General features: G+C 39.3%; 1 protein-coding gene across 4 annotated transcripts in view; it reads left to right on the top strand.

Moving 5' to 3' along the window:
- pak5 (p21 protein (Cdc42/Rac)-activated kinase 5) overlaps window positions 1–19801 on the top strand; it is a 70488-nt gene that overhangs the window by 46974 nt on the left and 3713 nt on the right. For all 4 annotated transcript variants that reach the window (XM_008398331.2, XM_008398330.2, XM_017302199.1 and 1 more), the window contains 5 exons: window positions 8973–9812; window positions 13537–13746; window positions 14802–14943; window positions 15059–15213; window positions 16167–16300. In XM_008398331.2, the coding sequence (XP_008396553.1) occupies window positions 8973–9812; window positions 13537–13746; window positions 14802–14943; window positions 15059–15213; window positions 16167–16300 (1481 nt within the window). The remainder of the gene's footprint in view (window positions 1–8972; window positions 9813–13536; window positions 13747–14801; window positions 14944–15058; window positions 15214–16166; window positions 16301–19801) is intronic.

Consider the following 19801-nt stretch of genomic DNA (forward strand, 5'->3'; position numbering starts at 1 on the left):
GGCTCAGCTTCCAGCAGCATGATACATACAGCATTCTCTATCCAAACTATAATATCTAAGAGGATTACTGCATGAAATCTGTCTATCCCACATTCTGCAACCAAAAATGTATGTAAAAGATGTAAAGCACACTAAATGTGTTGAGACAAAGATGATGAAAGAGGCATAAATAGTTTAGTTAATTAATAAATAAATGCTACCTGTAATGTCACATATTGCTTTTAGTTAAATTCTCAGAACATTGACCTTTTCAGGTCTAAGCAGCCTGTAAAAGTTCCTGCAATCCTGGTGTGCTGCTAGCTAGTTAGCTCTTTTTCTGTTTCTGCTTTGTTCATTATGTGACTCACCAACAAAAAATTAGCCAAAATTAACTAAGTGCATAGCAACACATTTTTTTATTCTGGACGACGTATTTTTAGAAGATATTTGATATTATCCATAATTAGAAATTTTACGTGAAGTTGTACCATGAAAACACGACACCCCTGGTTTAAGAGAGCAGATAAAGTTGTAACCCTTTCTTTAGACACCAGAGGTCGCTGTTGTCTTAGCTACAAGACTGCAAGACGCTGATTTGTCTTTTAGCAACCCCTCTTAATCACTTTATTTCTTATGTTTATGATTATTTTTCAAACATATACTGTTATTAAGCTTTGCAGACTTCTCTATAGTTAAACCTATCTGTTAGAATTAGTAGTGTTTGGTTTACAGCAGGATGACGTTGTTTAGTATTGTAGCTAACAGCTGTTAGTGGGACAGCCTGAGGAAACGGGTCAGCAGCTCGAAGCCTTTTAATCATGAACATGTAGCTAAAGCCTCTTCTCTGTGTTGGGTAATAACATTTAAAGGAATCTGACTTTGTAAGTCTCTTTCAAAATATTACAGGCGAGCCTCGTTATCAGGCAGTATTGTAATCCAAAGTCTCTATTTTACTGCATCTGAATTAGGACTTTTATCAATAATTTTAATGTAAGGCATGAGCTCCAGAAATCTGGCTGTTCTGTATTCCTTTGTCAGTAAAGTTATTTCACCCTTATTATTTTTATTTTATTTTCAGCTTTTAACTTTTACATATATATTTTACTGTAATAGATTATGTTTTTATTTGAATTCGACAGAATATATGTGTTTGTGGAAAAAGACTGGAAGGCATTCATGCTATTGTGTTACATTGCAAAAACCTGGGATTTTAACGTGTGTGGAGGCGTCGTAACTTCAATCCGGGCAAACAATTAAGGAAATACTGCGCTTGACCAGCAGAGGGCAGCAAAATACAAAACATCGGATAACAAGTCAATGGCCTAACCTCTGTAATTTTGCCTTTTAAACTTTTAAGAAGACTTGATGTATATTTGGCAAACTTCTCTGGTTTGTTTGCTGATGATCCGCTTTTATATCTTATTTTACCTTCAAAAATGTTAAACAACAGAAAACATGATACTTTCCCTTGATTTTATGTTAAGAATAAGCTTTATAGCTACATAAAAATTTAGCTTTTTTTAATAGTATAAGAGTAACTTCGTATTATATTTTAATATATGAGCTAAGAAAAGAAAGTATAAAGTATAGAAATGTGTTATTGCAGCATGTTGCAGTACAATTTCTGTTCAGCAGAGGGAGGTAGAGTACATCTTAAATCTTTTGAAATGAGTCAAGTTTTCATCTTAATCTCGTGTTTTTTGTCAAGTCATGCATAAGAGTCATTTTACTATCTAAAACTACTTGAAGTCTAATACACATTTGCTTCTGACATGATTTTTCTTCTGTTTGTGTATAGTCACAGTTTGATCTTGTATAATTCCTTCTTAATCAGCAGTGTAATATGTCTGCTCCCGTACATTTTCTCTCTGATATCATCTTAGTCATGAAGCAGTCAATGAGTTTCATAAAACGGTCACTGGTGCAGTAGGATAGTGCACTACAGGAAGAGCACAGCATAGTAGCACACTAGTGTTGTTTGTGTGCGAGTAAAACCCCATGCGTGCCTTTCCTTTCTTTCTGTTTTTTTTTCCTCTGCAGCCTGAGTCGTGACAGAGAACCACAGACTTGTGCCTGCGCTGGGTTTATTACACAAAGGCTGGGAGAGAGAGGCAGAGTTGAGATGCAGATGGTGGTGGATGAATATTTTTGTTGCACCAACGTTCACTCGTTCCGCTTAAGTGCATCAGATAATGTCAAAAAAAAAGAAAAAAAAAAGAAAACATGGTGTGTGCAGCTACTGCTCCAGCAGGACTGTGAGAGTTGGGAGTGGGTGTACTGAGTGGGCAATGTTCCTGCAGTGTGTGTGTGTGTGTGTGTGTGTGTGTGTTCATGTGTAACTATCCAACAGGGGACATGCGTGTCATTTTACACTGACCAACAGGGGACTCACCGTTGAAGAGGGGACATTTTGTAGGTCCCCTCTTGGAAATGACCCTGTTTTAGGGTCAGGGGTTGCAGTTAGGACTAAGGTGTGAATTGACTTTTGGTTAGGGTTAGGAAAAGGGTTAGGTATGTGATGGTTAGGGTTAGGAAAAGGGTTAGGTATGTGATGGTTAGGGTTAGGAAAAGGGTTAGGGTTAGGCTGTAGAAATGAATGGAAGTCAATGGAATGTCCCCTGTTGGATAGTAGCGTACGACTGTGTGTGTGTGTGCGTGTGTGTGTGTGTGTGTGTGTGTGTGTGTGTGTGTGAAGCAGAGATAAAGGCTTGAGGTGGGGTAGGTGATGAGCTTTAAGAGCATGATCACACGCTAAAAAATATCTAGCCACTGAATGATTAAAGCGAAGCACAGGCATTGTTGTAATCCATTTTAGAGGCGCAATATTACACAAATTTGTGGTGCTTATAAATGTATTTAGCTTTGGAAGCCAGTACTTTAGATTCACTGTGTTTAAAACTGCAGCCCTAATGACTGCGACTCAATGCAGTAAGAACTAGGTCATCAAATTATATTACAATCCACTTTCTTTATATGTCCCGAGTATGGTCAGCTGGATGTTGATTTCATAAAATATATTGCTTTTTTAATCTTTAAACCCCTGCGACAGGCTGGCGACCTGTCCAGGGTGACCCCGCCTTTCACCCGGAACGTTAGCTGGAGATAGGCACCAGCACCCCTCCCGACCCGACTAAGGGACAAGGGTGTAAGAAAATGGATGGATGGATGAATCAAGTACATATTTATTCTAGTATCAGTCATCACAGCTTCTTTTACTTTAGTGCAAGGATTTATATTTGATGTATGTTTAATACATAAATACATATTAAATTCACAATCTAGGTTCAAAAACGATGTGATTTTGGAAACGTTTGTCATTTAAATTAATGATCAGTACTGCTTATTGTCCACTTTATAACTCTTTAAGCAAACAAAATGTTTCCCCCACACATTTATTTATCACATCTGGGAGCACAAAGTGAAAAATAAATAGGAATAAAAATGAACTAGTTAGCAAAAGAATAAAAATAAACAGTTACAAATAAAATTAAATAAATGTGAAAATATAAATTCAAAATTTTAAGCTCAAAGGACACAAAGTGAATAGATCTTTATTGTTGGAAAGACGATCCATAAAACAGGAAATAGATGCCAAAGTCTATTGTTTTTTTCAGTTGGGATGAAGTAAATATTTTCCCAAAAGTATATGTGTAAGTAAAACAATCACAAAGTTCTTCTGCATCATGTCTGGTTTGTAAGAAAATCTAAAGTAAATGCTTTGAAGTAAAGCAAACTAAATGATTAATGTACATTCATAAACATAGATTTTAATCAGACGCTTCTTAATATTCACCTCCCGTATTCATTTCCGTCGTACTGAAAGACTTTGGAGCAAATTGAACAAGGTGTGAGTGAATCTTCATCCATAAATGGCCTCCAGATCTTGTAGTGGTGGACTGGGTCGCGTTAGAAGCTCAAACAAAAGCTGCAGTGCGGAGGATCTGAGCAGCAGCTCTGCCGATCGGCTCCTCAGCTGTCCCGGGACCCTGCTGGCCAGCCAGGCGCGTCCGCCCAACCCGGGTTCTTGGAAGGAGTCACGGGAAGGGCAAGCTCATTAATTATCTCCCCCTCTCTGCCTCCCTCCATCTTCTCGTCACACCCTCCCTTCATTACCAGCAAGGTTAATCCCCCTCTTATCTCTCAACGAGCCTCATTTTTCATGCTCTCTTTCTACGTCACTCCCTCCCCTCACCTCCATCCTTTCCTATCTTTCTTTCTTTTTTTTTATTGTTTAAGCTGACTCAGTTTCTTCCAACATCTCCTCCCTTTGTATGATTACCTTCCTAAAGAAAGTCAGTATTTTTCCTTCTTTTTCCTTTCCGCCTTTCCTTTCCGTTCCCGTGAAAAGGCCGTGCTGAGTTGAGAGAGTAGATCTATTACAGCTTATCACTAAAGGACAGGCCAACGGCGCATGCTGGTGAAATATAGCCGCTGTCACCGCCGCCGCTGAAGGCGACCCGTTCACAAGGCTCGCCAAGCTGTAAGGACGACGAAAGACGGCGACGGAGGAGGAGGAGGGAGGGCGAGCCGAGCACAGGAGCCAATATCAGACCCTTAATTCAAATTAATGGGAAGATTTCCAAGCTTGATGCTGGCGGTTTGACAGTGATTCGGCACACAATTAACCTTGTCTCTCCCTCTCGCCTTTGCACCTCGGTCCTCCTCTCGGTTTTAGTCGCCTGCCTTGTTCGTCTTGACTCTTTTCTCCCCCCGTTCGCCACCCCGTACTTGTCATGCTCCTTTGACACGGTCCTTTTGATTACAAACCAAATGGGGATGATTATGTCTTATGAGATAACCGGCACTCCCTGATCTTGTTTGCCAATTGAATTAGTTCTGAATCACCAACATCCTCAAGTAGCGTGACTCGATGCGGTAGCCTCATTTTGAAGATTTTCACCTAAGTAGAGTTGAGGCGAGAGGTGAGACTCTTAGTGTGACAAAATTTTAAGAAGCACTTTTTGATCTCTGACCATTGTGACTTCAGTCCTTATAACGCATATAGTAATACCACAATACGTAATAACGTAAAAATTTTTTAAAAAATGTAATAAAACTATTTTGTAATATGATGTAAAATGCACTAAAATCCTTTGAATCTTTTTGCCTTGAATGGCATGTAGGTTTAACACCCAGGGTTCTGGCTATGAGTGTGAGAAGGCAACTAAATGACCAAAAGTTCAGCATTTGATTTAATTGTGTATAGAATCTACATCATGATTGTTATGATCGCAGTATGATGGCTAAGATGAACACAAACCGTTTGTGATTGTTCATTACATAATGCGCTACATTATTACATTATCATTTCTAAATAAAAAAAAAATAGACATGCCTCTGAATTTTTTAATAATCGACGCAAAATGTGATGATTTTATAGGATTTGTTGCAGAAAGTATAGCGCAATGCGTTCAAGGATTTTAATGATTTTATGTTTTATCTTTATTACGTTATTACATAACTTGACGCTACAGACTCATGTTTACCTTGTGTGCTCCCTGCAACATCTGTACCCAGCATGATAGATTTCCATTTGGTGACCTGTTTTAAAGACCGTCCGCCCTGCGGCTAGGTTTTACTCTCTGCTTTTATGGCCCTTTTCACCTTGGGTTGCAGTTTACGACGTCATGCAGCCTACAGCTGTCAGGCAGGAGAGAACAACTGGACTGTTAAAGTGAGGGAGCGAGGTTTGCAAAAACAATGAAGCCAAAGGGAGAGGAGGGTGTGTTGTGGAAGCACAATTTCTGTTGGATAAATAATGACTTGTAAATATCGAATCCCCAGTTTGGCTCGTACCTAGAAGAATAAAGCACAGAAATTCTCCCTGATGTCTAAAAACTACACTTCCATTGACATTTTTAAAGTTGAGTGTCCTTGAGCTCAGGAAACATACGCTGAAAATTAGATATTTTCAACCCAGAGGTCTCGTCCAAATTGACTAAACAAAAACACTTGTTGAACTCAACCCCCTTTAAACCACTTTTAGACATGAATAGACGTCTTCATGTTTATACCGTTTACTTTCAACCACAATTTCACGTTATTTGCACATAAAGCAGTACAGTTTTCTAGAATTTGTTGTCTTATTTCAAGTCAGATACTGTAATTTGATGAGCTTCTTGTATCATTGATACTTCACTGCTCTTTGCTTATCTGGATAAGCCTTATTGTTGTCTGCTGATGCATATGATCCTTAAAAAGCTTAAAATTCATGTATCTGAAATCAAGGCCTTAAAATGTCTTAAATCAATTTAAAAAACGTAAGTTGGCCTTAAATATGTAAATAATTGGTCTTAAGATTATTTAATTGTTTATTCTATGTTTTTTTTTTCTTGTGGGACTTTTCTGTCAGGCAAACTCAGAAATCTACGCCGCGGTAACTGCTAACATACCCTTGCTAGCCAGCTACACACAATTCATTACTACTGATTTGCATTGCTGCCAAAGTAAATTGTAAATCCTGTCAGATTTCTGACTTACATGTAGAATTATTCCCAGATCTGAACAACATCTTTGTAAGTGAAATCAGGCGTATCCTTTGTGCAAAGTGTTGGAGTTACTGGCAGGGTGTGTTACCTGGTGGGAAAAAGATCAGATTTCAGGGTTTCCAAGTAATTCCAGAGTTGAGTTCATGGTGACTAAGAGGCTAATCATGAAGGAAGTGGAACGAGACAAAAACGCCACTTCAGGAGATGCCTGAGATCTAATTCAATACTGAGATATTACTCGACTGATGTTGACTGATATTGTCTAAAATTAATTTCTATTTCCCCAAAAGTAATTTTCCACTTTGATATTGTTCTGTAATTTAATGCCTTTGTGATTTATTTCTTAGTTACTTTTTTTGTAACTTCAGTGTTTTCTGTTTCTTTTTTTCTTTTCTTTTCTTTTTTTCTATTTTTATTTTTGTCATCGCAATTAATATGACAGACATGAGTCTGTGAGCTCAGAGTCAAAACCATCCCGCCACAGATGAATGAGACGAGGAGAGCGGTGTGCGTTTGCCATGACCACTTGCAGTATCTGTGCCAGTAGAATACTGTTGAGGAATCGTCGTCTGGGGTTTTCTGACACTCTTCCTCAGCACATGTGACATGAGACGCCACAGAGTGACAGCTGCGTGACTGTCAAAGAGTAAAAACTTGCTGATGCGACGCTCCTGCACTGAGAGTTGGGTTTAACAAACACCTGCATTAGAGGAAATGATTGACAAACATCCATGCAAACAGTTTAGGCTGGTTTGTTGCTGTAAGCAAGATTACGGTTGCTGTCCAAAGAAAAATTACTTGGTTTAAGTTTAGTTGATGTTGAGGTTTTCTTTCCAAAGACAGAGTATTTCAAAGATTATGAAATGTCGAATATAAATCAGGACGCTAATTATTTTGACAGCTCTGATGATTAAGCCTCAGTCTATTTATAGTTTAGTTAGCTGAACTTTTAAATCTGCTCTGCAATCACATCAAGGAGAAATGATTTGGGTGATTCTGGTGATTAATGGGGAGATTTAAAGTTTTGTGTGGTTGTAGATACTCAAGAAAAGAAAAATTGGAAAACCCGTGACATGTATAGAATTTTGAAGTCACAGTTAAATAAATACTTTTGATTAAACACAATTGAAAGCATAGTGTTGTGAACTAATGTGAATATCCTGTTTTCCCTTTTTTTGCATGCTTGTCACACTTATTTTTTTCAGAACATCAGAAATATTTAAATATTAACCAAAGACGACAGAAGAAAACACTAAAAGCAGTTTTTAAATAAATGTGTTTATTATTAAGAGAGACAAAAGTCCAAACCTACATTTTCAGTTTTATGGCAAGTTTCCACTTGTGCCACCCTTTTTGCATTTCTGAGTAGCAGTTTGAACAGTTCTCTTTGAAATGTTTCATTTTTGGGATACCGTTTTATTTGAGCTTGTCCTTATCTGTGTCTCCACCCAGTGTGGTGCGTCTCTTAGTCTTCATCATTATGTTTGTTCACTGAAGTTCTCTTATAAATTTCTGGGGTCTTCAAAGAACATCAACATTTTTACTAATTTTGTGATTATGACTCCTGAAGGAACGCACCTCTCGATAGATGACATAACAGTTTAAATTTTTTAATAATCCCCACGGCTCAATGATTCCCTAGTCATTTGTTGTTCAAACATACTGTTTCATGAAATATTGAGACAAATTGAGAGAAGTGTGTGAACAGGTTGCTTTCATGAAGTGAAAGTACTGAGACTCAGCATTGTCACTGTATAAACTGTGTACAGGCACACACACCATGCATGCACGCAGATTACATTCATAGGTGCAAGGCTGCAGCTTCGGTCCCCACATGACTCACGGCACAGCCTTGTAAAAAAGGCTTAGCAAGGTAGGAGGGGATAAGCAGCACTCTTCCTGCGCTTTGAAGCAGATGCAAGCATGTCGGCCCTTTCTCCGCTCTCTCCCTGACTTACTCATTTCTTTGTAGGTGCATGTTGGTGTGCTCATTTGACTTGTAAGCATGAAACCCCACTTCACGATTATTAATGTAACCTGATCAGCCCACTGGAAATGAAGCTAATCTGTTGCGAGGGAAATGGAGCAGGAATTAGCTCCTTTAATCCACAGAGCCTTTTTTTTTTTTTTTTAGCTCATGAGGTATTTCGCCATTTATCTTAATGCACTTCTTAGCATGCTATTTTAAAAAATATATTTTTTATGTTATTTCTTACAATTAGTGGTTCCATAAACTGATGCCTGCCGTTCTTTGAGATGACATTTACTGCAAGTGATGATTCATTTCATACTTGTTACAAAGCCCCGACACAGATGAATTGAAATTCCATCTTGAAAAATGTTTGCTGTAACGAAGGTTGATTGAACAAGGATTTCAATTCATTTTATTCACTTTCCAGTTTGGAATGAATTAATTATAACTTTATCTACTTACCCAATGGCTGTGTCCCTCTGCTTTCAGGCTCTCTTGTGTGTTAAATGTAAATGTCTTTGTTCTTCCTTTAGACCATTGTTCGAGGGAACCGGCCACCCAAAGATGCATCTATTAACGGCCTGCTAGAGGAGTTTGACAACATTTCAGTGACACGCTCCAACTCCCTGCGCAAAGAGAGCCCACCGGGCGTCCAGCAGGCTGGAATCAGCTCCAAACCTCTAGGCAGCGGACATCTCGCTGCTCTAGAGGAGAATGGATTCAACCACTACTACTCCCGCTACTCGTGCGATCTGGATACCTCCAGCAGGGACTTTTCCCTGGAAGCCGGCAAGCCAAGCTTCTCCATAGATGGAGACTGGGCTGTTGGGAGGCATTACCGGTTCACCAAGCAGAATGGCCATTCCCACCCCATCCGCAGCCCCTTCTACCCCGACGCCATGCCTCAAAAATCTGACTATGGGAAGCTCCCGCCAGACTACCACACCTATTTGGAGAGCAAAGGGCGCTCGGCCGATGAGGTGGCCTCCACGGTCGGTAGCGGAGTGGGCTCCAGCGGCTACTACCGAGCGTCAGTTGGGGGCTCGTCCAGTCAGGACTACCGGGACACTTCAGTCGGCACGCCTTCCCGGGCCTCTCTCCACAGCGAGCAGATCAACTACCCGGACAGCGAGTGGAGCTACGGCGGCTTGAGGGACGAATATGACAAGAGACCTAAGAGCTCCTACGTGACCCAGACGAGCCCGACACCAGCTATTAGGCAGCGATCTAGGTCAGGGTCCGGGTTGCAGGAGCAAAATGTTCCCTATGCCACCAGCGGGACTTTGAGGAACCCTCCTCAGGCCCACCCGTACAGCTCCTACACCTACCCTCGTCTCTCCGAGAGTCTTGCCAACTCACAAACGATAGGCAAGGTGAGCGTTTAAAAACACAAAAGCTGAATATTCTCCTAGTGAAAATCTTAAACATTGACAGGGATTTAAAAAAAAATTTTTTTTTATGGTGTTTGCTTTAAATTGTCCAGCGATCAAATTATAGGAAACACGTTTCATCACGCCCCCTGACGAGCCTGTTGCAACATTTCAGAGAAAATTACACAGAAGTTTCCCTACAGTTAGTTCCATCTCTCACCCACCTCCAGTTCTTTTGAAAATCCACTCCTTCTCACTTTCCTCATTGTGATCCTTAACTGTAGTCCCTAGGCCAGATAGATGGTGTCAGCTTTAATTTACTCTTCCCTGAAGGAGGCAGGAACTGACACATAAAGAATTACTCCTCTGCAGTGGCCGCTGTCGCTGCAAACAGATCAATTAATGCTGATATCGACTGATTGGACAGGAACGTAGAACAAAAGGAGTGGAGGAGAGTCGTTGTTCTGGACGGAATCAGACAGACATGAACGTACGAAGGGAGAAATCTCAATACAGAGAGTAAGACTGATCTTTCTATTCTTGTCCAGATACATTTGGAAAACTGTAATAAGTTCAATAATGCTGCATGATGGGCCTAAAGGAAAAATAATTCCTCTCAGCACCGAGTAGAAAGAACCGACAACTTGCAGAAAAACTTTAGATTAGGTTGATTGTTTTTTGGTCCATTCACACAAGCATGTCATCTGCAAAGAAGTGGCACAATAGCAATGCAGTTATACCAATGTCATGTTGAGATTACGCAGAATTAGAGATGGAGCAGATATATATTTACATTGTAGTGAATATAATTGTCAATAGGAAATGTCCACTCATGTCTGAGTACATGAGTGGACTCAGACTCATGTATACAATCGACTCACAAGACCAGACTATACAGGATGTTAGACTCAGGAGAACAAGGCCAGACACGAATTTAACAATATTATTTAAACAACAAAAAACCAAGAATACCTTTTTTTTCTTCCCTACAAATATTCAGTGTTCATCAAGCTACTTCCAAAAGTAATTAGTTACTAGTTTCTTTAAAAAAACTGGTAACTATATCTAATTTACCCACTTAGTAACTGAGTTACTATACTGTAAAAGAGTAACTACTGCATTGCTTAAAATGAGAAGAATATGTTTAGATAACACCCAAAATGCTTTTACCTATCTTACTAGAACTTGAAAATGTATATGTTCAAATGTTTCTCATAAAGCTGAATCAATTAAATTGACACTGAAGAGAAGGGACTAAAACAGAAAACTCTGCTTGGACGGCGTCGCCCATTCTGCATCCTACACTGAGCTTATGGCAATCAGTTTTAACATACAATTTGTTTCAACTCACTACACGTAATTACGTTCCAGATATCTGACAATGCATTTTGAAGCCACACTTTGATTCTCTCCAATGGTGACTTAAGGTATCGGCATTCACAGTCTGACTAGTAGGAATAATAATTTAAGATATCGGTTATATTTTGGCGAGTCAAAATCGGATTCTTCATTTGGAAGATATTCAAAATCTCTTGAACGTAATTATGATGAATCAAAATTACCATTTTTAGACATTTGAGCTTACTACCTTCATATTCATAATAATAATAGCTTGAACTTACAAGAAAAGGTCACCTGCTGAGAGCAACAGGATAGCGCTTTGCTACACAGACTTCACTTTGACAAAGAAGTATTCTTGCGTATTTTTTATACTTCTAAAAATAATGGTTGTAAACTGCAGCAGCAAATCCAGAAATCGCCTTTCACAAATAACAAAGTATCTCAATATTGGGTCCAAAAATAACCGTCTTTTCCTTGAATGAATTGTCCTAAGCCAATCTCTCGAGGAGTTATGTTTTCCTTTAGTACAAAACAGTCAGATAGTTGCAACATCAGGGGGTAAAATATGATTATGAGCGAGAGAAAAGTGGTCATTTTGTAAGGTGTGTGAAGTCTCCGCATCACTCTTCGGAGCCATCGAAGCCTCATTAAGCTCATTATTATCGTTATCACAGCTCACCACTTCGCTCCCTTCCTCACAGTAAGTCGGGCGGCGGAGAGGGAAAACTGGGTTTGCTGATGTAGATCCCAGGGTGCCGCAGTGAAAACCCATTTAACCTGTGTGCCTCAGTAAATAGCCACTCTGAGAAAAAACAGCCACAGAGAATGCAAGAGTAGCAGAAAAGTGATTCGGGAGAAGGTCATTTCTCCGGGTTTTTTTGTTGTTTTTTTTTGACGCAGCGCAAGTTTGGCCATTTATATTTATCTATTTATTTTTGCACAGACTCACAAACTGTGCAGCAAAGGTATAATGTTTCTAATTTCATTTGAAAGCACAAAATATTGTTTAAATGTTTCAAAGGTTCCATAGATATAAAGGCTTATTATAAAACTGCTGACGTGGCATTTTCCTTTTTAGAGCATTATAGTAGCAGCATTTTTAGTTCTTCTCCAAATGATGACAATGTGAGAGTTAATGCGCTTAATGTTTTCTTCGATTGTTTAAGATCCTGCTCAAAAAGGAATAAAGAGGTAAAAAAAAAAAAGAGTAGCGCAACCCAACCTTTTCTTCCCTCTGCAACCATTTTTTCGTTTTCTCTCCGTCAGCCCACTCACACCCCCACACACCCTTAAAGTAAATCCTTCTCTTTCCCCGCTATTGTTGGGAGCTGTTTGGGATGTAATCGTAGACAGCATGGAGTCTCCTCTCCCCTCTCTCTGCCTCAGTGTTTCGTGCCGGAGTGCGAGAGCTCGGTGCGGCAGCTCTCGGTGACAAATTGATGTTGCGGCACTTTCCCTTTCTGCAGCCTTAGCATAAAACTGGCCGAACGATGTTCCACCGCGGAATTCAATTTCACAGTTGAGTTGGGTTGTTGATTACCCTGCCAAACTCAGATTAATGTGCGTTTAACCAACATGGATCAGGAGACCCTTGGCTGACAGCCAGCTTACAGCGCCGGCCGACTCCGGGTGAGGCTGGGGAGGAGACCGAGGGGGGCAAATAAGTAACGGGGGGCTCCCGGCTCCCCCTCCAACACCTGCCTCGCACAGATTGATTGAAAGAGTCCAAACCATGTAATTATACACCATCCCAACACATCAGGACTCCTCCTCCTGCCCTGTCTGTACACATGTGGGAGTGTATATGTGTCAGGGTAAAGACAAATGGCACAGAAGGAAGCCAATAAAGAGGAGGATAAAGGGGTTTTTAATTTACCCTCAGTATACTTGTGAAGAACAAAAAAAAAGAAAAGAAAAATGCTGGTCGAGCATCATTCCTGGAAGGTGTGGCGTAAGTAATTTAATTTAGTCTGAGACTCACAGCGCCTTCATTTTTTTTACACAGTGCGGTTTTTACGGCTGATATTTGTCATATTAATTCCTACATTTTTTCTTTAAACTTGTACACGAACGTTTATAACACATCACACTTTTATATATGCTTTACATTTTCTCCATCTATCCATATGCTTACATTTATTAGGTAACTTACAATAAAAAAAAAAACATTTCACTCTACCTCAGGCTCCAATGAAATGCTTGTAAGTCATGTAATCGGCATCAGTTTGTAACTCGATACTTCTATTCCAATACTCATTTTCACATTTTTTTATTTAATATTTAAACATGTCTGACTGAGTCAGTCAAACATGAAGATCCCGACTATGAATTGTCTTTTCATCTGTGTGTTAGGTTTAAATCACCGACACTGGCCCTTTTCTTTCAGGGTGATTATGAGCGTTCATCGCGTGACGAAAGTCCCCAAGTTGCAGGTGGCGACACCTACCTTCGAGGGCCTCTCAAGCTACCTCAGAGCCACACCAAACCGCCCGGCTACCCACCAGCACACCTTCCTTACCCCCCCATGTTTCACCATTACAAGCCCTCTCCGTACCATCATCCCCCCTCCCAGCCCAGCCCACCGTACACCCCGCAGGTACAGTATGGTCCGGTCTTCTGACAAAAACATGCCTTTCTTCCCCACATATATAAATAACATTTACTGGCTGTATAATAATAATAACAGCATAAACTGAAATAACTTTTTCCCTTTTTTTATGTGATGATCATTTTCTGCCAAATTAAGACCGGAAATGAGTTTTTATTAGGGTGTCCACACACATCCTTGAAGAGTTTTTAAAAGTCTTAAAATCGTGTATCTAAAATGAAGACCTTAAGATTCAAATTCACAAATGCTTTATTGATCCCAAAGGGAAATGAAATCTTGTTTTAACTCATGTCGATTCAGATTCTTCAAAGAGGGTGATGGCTGTTTGTACGAAAGATCTCCTGTAAAGGTCTGTGTTACACCGGATTTGGAAAAAGCCTCTGATTAAAGACACTCTGGTTTTCTCAGATGATCTCATGAAAAGGATCAGAGTTGCTCATAATTCTCTTGAATTTAATCTATATAAAATCAATCCCAGAGGTTTCACATTTAAATTTCTTAAATTTATAAAGAAAAGCAAGTTAGCCTTTATTATGTCAATTACAGGTCCTACGTTTTGTCTTGACAGAGGTATTTGATCTGTATGTTTTTTTTTGTCTGGAAAAAAAATTTGAGTCGCAGTCAGACATCTTCATTGCATTCTTCTGACTCGAGACAGTTGAGGCAAAAACATTATCTAGCTAGTGTTTTAGCTAGATACTGTTTTTTGCGTCTACCATGCTAAGTGTAAATTTGCCACAAGTTGCCTGGACAAAGTTTGCACATTTCTGTGAAGATATATGTTTTAAATTTAATTCATAATGATCTCAAAATTGCCTTTAAAGACACTTAAAAGTGAGTTGGCGAAACCTACCAAAACCCTATATTAATAACCCCTTCAACCCTATATGGTATCAGCTCACAAGTCTAATTTTGGCTTTTTTCTTCTTTTTTTTCTGTGCTCAGAACTTCCTTTAAAAAGAGAATCTCACCAAAATTACAAAAGCGAAACGTCTTTATTCTTTCTGTTTTGTCTCGATTTGCATGTGTCTGTGTTCATCCAGGGGGCCTACTCGCAGCCTTCATCCCCTTACATACCCCCAGGGGCTTATCCTCCTCCTTCGTGGGGGTCAAGCTCCGACACGCAGCCTTCCAGAGTCTCCCATGAGCAGTTCAGAGCTGCACTCCAGCTGGTGGTCAACCCAGGTGAGAACGGCAGAAAAGAAGCACGGAAGCACAGGTGGATGCTGTGGCTTCCTTCGGAGTGGGATTTTTTTTTTTTTTTTTTTTTTGTTAAAGAAAAGGCTTTGCTCGCCAACAGGCGACCCTCGGGAATACCTGGACAACTTCATCAAGATTGGCGAGGGCTCCACGGGGATCGTGTGCATCGCCAGCGAGAAGCACAGCGGCAAGCAGGTGGCGGTCAAGAAGATGGACCTCAGAAAACAGCAGAGGAGAGAGCTGCTCTTTAATGAGGTGAGGGGGGGAACTAATACTGATGCAGCTCAACCTTACTGCTGTCTTTAATGTTCATGAGGGATTATCCCGGTAGATTTGTTTCCAGGAGGAATTTAATGGTTTCATTTTGGATTCCTGCACGGATATTATTTGTCACAGATTGTTGACGACTTCAATAAGCAGCAGCAGAACTGGAGCTGGTCTGTGTAGCATCATTAAACATGCTACTTGGTGTGGAACACACAAAAAATAAATCTGTTTTGTCAGGTAATAAAAAAAATAGTTAATCTTGCCACTTTTTTATTTTTTTAAATAGCGAAGGCAATTCAATTACTAAGACATTTCTGCATCTGTAATTGCACTTATTTGCAAATTGAGCAAGTGTTTACTCCGATAGCATTAAGCGAGTAATTTATTCAGAGATGTGCATGCACACAGTAGACGTAACTGGAAATTTTAGTTAGTTTTTTTGTTGCTTATATATGTACAAATTGGCACAAACTGCTCAGTGGTTCTAATGTTACACGGAGGCTGAAGTGGACCTACACACAGGTTCTGGTTTCTGTGTTTTGGAGAGACAAAAAGACCGGGTGCATGGATGAGCAGCGCTTTGAGGCAGTGGTTCTTCACTTGGGAACCAATTTGCCTCATGTAATCCCATTATTTCTGAATGTAATCCCATTAAGGTTAAGCCTGCATCAGAAGGGAAACGTTACATTTTATCCAATAAACAAGTTATAATTATTAAATGGCGAAACTGTAAGATGTTTTGTAGAACATATTTTATTTTAACTTGTGAAAATTCAAACAGATTTTCTTTTAACACAATGGATTTGACATTGATTGTTGAATATGTGACTTCTTTAGTGTTGCAAATTGGATTTATTTTTATTTTTACAAACCTTTGAACAAACGAGCAATTTCTGAAACATTAATTTACATTCAGCTTTTTCCATCCTTCTCTGTTGAAGGTGGTGATCATGAGGGACTATCATCATGAAAACGTCGTGGACATGTACAACAGTTACCTGGTGGGAGACGAGCTGTGGGTCGTCATGGAGTTCCTGGAGGGCGGGGCGCTCACCGACATTGTGACTCACACCAGGTGACCAAACACGCTTCACAAACATGGCTTAAAAATCACTGCTGACATGTGAAAAGCTTTGGTCTGAGGCTTAATATCAGTAAAGACTTGTGGGTTTTAAATATACTCCACAATCTTTTTATTTCTTTCTTTATTTTTTATTTTTGGAGCCAGAAAAGTGAAATATTTTGAGTAAAGCCAACAGAATAATTGGTTTATCTGCACTTTTAATGCTATTAGTAACAATTGTAATAGAATAGTAGTAGAAGTTGCATCTTGCCTTTCCAACCAAGGCAAGATGCCTTGGTTGGAAAGGCATCTTAGGCATCAAATTAAAAGAAATCTTTTAATTTCGCTAACATGTTTATTTTACCTGGAAGTAATTTTGAACTTAAGTGTATAAATGTTCCTATTGAGAATAGGAATATGAAAATAGAGGAGGTAATATGTACAAATATATATTTGTCCACGCACGCACGCACGCACATATATATATATATATATATATATATATAAGTTAATCATATTTTGTATTTTTGCTGTCCTACTATAAGCAGATAGTCCTGAAAATCAAAGTCCTTAGACATCTGGCTAAAGGTTAACTGACTTCAGATTATGTTACATATTTCATTTCATTTCCATTGCAATTTTCTTTAATTTGGCAATAATAACTACTGGAAATTTGATTATGGTTTTCAATCAAATTGGTAATTGTTCTATAGTACTTTTTCCACATAAAAATGTAAGAAAACAACAACTTACAAAAAGAATATAACTGAACTCTAAAAGAAACTGTAAAACAAATGACGGGCTCAAACCATAGAAACCTGAAAACGTCCGTCCAATCTATTTGGAGGAAACATAACAAAGATGGATAAGTTCAATCCAAAACCAGCTCAACAGTTTAAGATGATTTTTTTTTCCCACTCACCAACTTTCTAAATGGTGATAGTGTAGCTGAGTTGTGTTTCTAAGCGGCTCTTCCTCATTGTTTTAAGCTTACTTTGTGCTCGGTGTGTAATTACAGTCATTTGCGTTGAGTGTCAGCAGTAACGCTGCGCGGTGTCGACTGCTAATAACACGCTTTGTTGGGGCCGAGCGCCGCTGCTGCCGTGAAGGACTTTGAACGCTCTCCCACGCAGATGTTTGCCTGTTTGTGTGTCGTGTGTGCGCACCCGCGTGTGTGTGTGCGTGCGTGTGTGTGTGTGTGTGTGTGTGTGTGTGTGTAAGGGAGAAAGTTTAGGCACACATGAATGCTTCTGGAAATACTGATGGAGAGATTGGCAAAAAAAAAAAACATTACCTCACTCTCTCTGAACTTTATTTTTGGAAGTTGTTTCAGTGAACCAAACCAAAAATCTCAACAAATCTCATAAATCTGAGGAATTATTTATCATTCTTAGATTTACTGCCCTCTCTGAAATACTGAATGATTTCGCCTAATGGAGTTTTGCTGAAAACTATAAGAGTAAATAAAAAAAAGATATGTATATTATAGTGTATTTTCAGTCCAGCTGAAATCTTGCCAGTGTTTCTGTGAAGCTCTTTGTTGCTTTAATAACAGCTGCAGGTTGCACATTGTGGCCTTATCAGTTTCTTCTGCTCTTTGCAGCCAGCTTACACACTCAAGTGAAACACACGCACACACACATTCTTTCAGACATGTTACCAGTGGCACAATTAAATGTCATAGTGTAGATTTCAATTAGAATTTACCTCATTTAATGAGATTTTTTTTATTTTTTATTTATATAATAAGCTGCATTTTTTTTCGTCCATGTGTCATTCTCTTTTCCCTTGACAACCTTTCCAGGCTCATTAAAGTTGTTTTCTACATTGTCAAACAATTTCCTTTTTCAGTGAACATGTTTTTCCACTGTTCACCTGTGTGTTCGTGCATGCGTGCGTGCGTGCGTGTGTGTGTGTGCTAAAGAGGGAGCGTATGAGTGGAGGCTGGGGGGGAGATTGCAGAGGTGATTTGTTTTTGCGTACTCCTCTCAATCCTGTTCATTTTAAGTTAACCAGATGGTGTTTTTTCCCCCCTCTATTTGCTGAGAGCTCATTAAACTCCTGTGATTGGAAAAGCATACATGTGTGACTGAAATACAATAACAAAAAAATAATAATTAAGAAGGAGGAAATCTGCACCAAGCGATGATGTATATGTGTGTGTTTCTGTGTATGTTTTTGTCACAACAAAACTTTTTTTTTTTTTTTGAGTAAACCCTTTTACAGTTGGAGGAGAAGAGTGCACGCTGAAGGATTCGCTGCATTTGCACGCAAACATACAGGCGCAACGCATCTGCGTGTCCCTCCGTGGAGTTTTTCACAAATATAAATGAGGAGAGATCAGCATACAGTCTCTCAGAAAATGCACAGGATGGCCAGGCCAGCTGGGTCTGGATGTTAATGTTCAGTCAGGCTGTGTGGGCTCAGTCAGATGAACTGCATCGCCCTGTCTCTCCATATGGGACCCTCCTGCCTGCTTGAACATCATGGCTGCAGCCGCTCTAGGCTACAGGGGGATGTTTAGCAAACTGCATCTCTTTATTCGGCTAACGTTCGGTTTTTACAGGACTTTAAAATTAAGACTTTCAAGTCTGGAGATGTGTTCTATAGTCACTAATTCAAAGAATGGTTAAAATGTTTGCTTTGCTATAAAAAAAAGTGTAATTTTTCTGATGGATTGCAATGTGAGATTCTAAGGGTATGATATGACTTGAGTAAAAAACAACAAAATTGTTGCAAAATTGCTGGATTCACATCTAGGACCTTTTTCCTACAAGGCAACATTATATGCAGCCTGATAGCCTGATACTTCACACAGTTATGCCCAAAATTACATTTACAGGGTTTTGTTCTCAAGAGAAAATGCATACAGTCAACCCATGGCAGATTATTTTTATTCAGCAAAGATTCTTCTTTTGGAAAATCTCGCGTTTCTCAAAAAAAAAAGTCATAATATTCATATTATGTCACATGGCATGTCAAAACTGATTTATATCCTTATCAGTAACCAATATAAAAACATTTGTTGATTTTATAGCAATAGATAAATTTCTCAAAACAAAAAACAAACATTAATATTACTTTTAGTCAAAAAAAAGTAATGATTTCCTTGGCAGATTTCAGTTTAGCTGTAAAATAATAAAGTTAGTGCCTCTGCAAGAGGTGTGGAAGTTATTTGTTACTCAAGATGGCAAGACCAAGTTCATCCAAACTCAAAACATGGCAACTTTTCAGCTTCTGTGCATGCAGCGTGCCCACTTCAAATGTCTGACCCATTATAGCTGTCCGACATCACAAAACAAAACGAAAAATGACTTGATGAAATGTTCTGCTTTCTATGGAATACATAAAGGTATAAGACGATGAAATTAGCAGGTATTAGCTCAGGTATTAGCTCACATAGCCAGCCTTCAGTCACCTGTGTAGCAGAAATGTAGATGGTGGCTTTGTCAACTGAATCACTTGGCGTCTGATTCAAAGGGCTGAAATCTGCAGAAGTATGACGTAAAACCG

Source organism: Poecilia reticulata, linkage group LG21, assembly GCF_000633615.1.
Source record: "Poecilia reticulata strain Guanapo linkage group LG21, Guppy_female_1.0+MT, whole genome shotgun sequence".
Taxonomy (NCBI): Eukaryota; Metazoa; Chordata; class Actinopteri; order Cyprinodontiformes; family Poeciliidae; genus Poecilia; species Poecilia reticulata.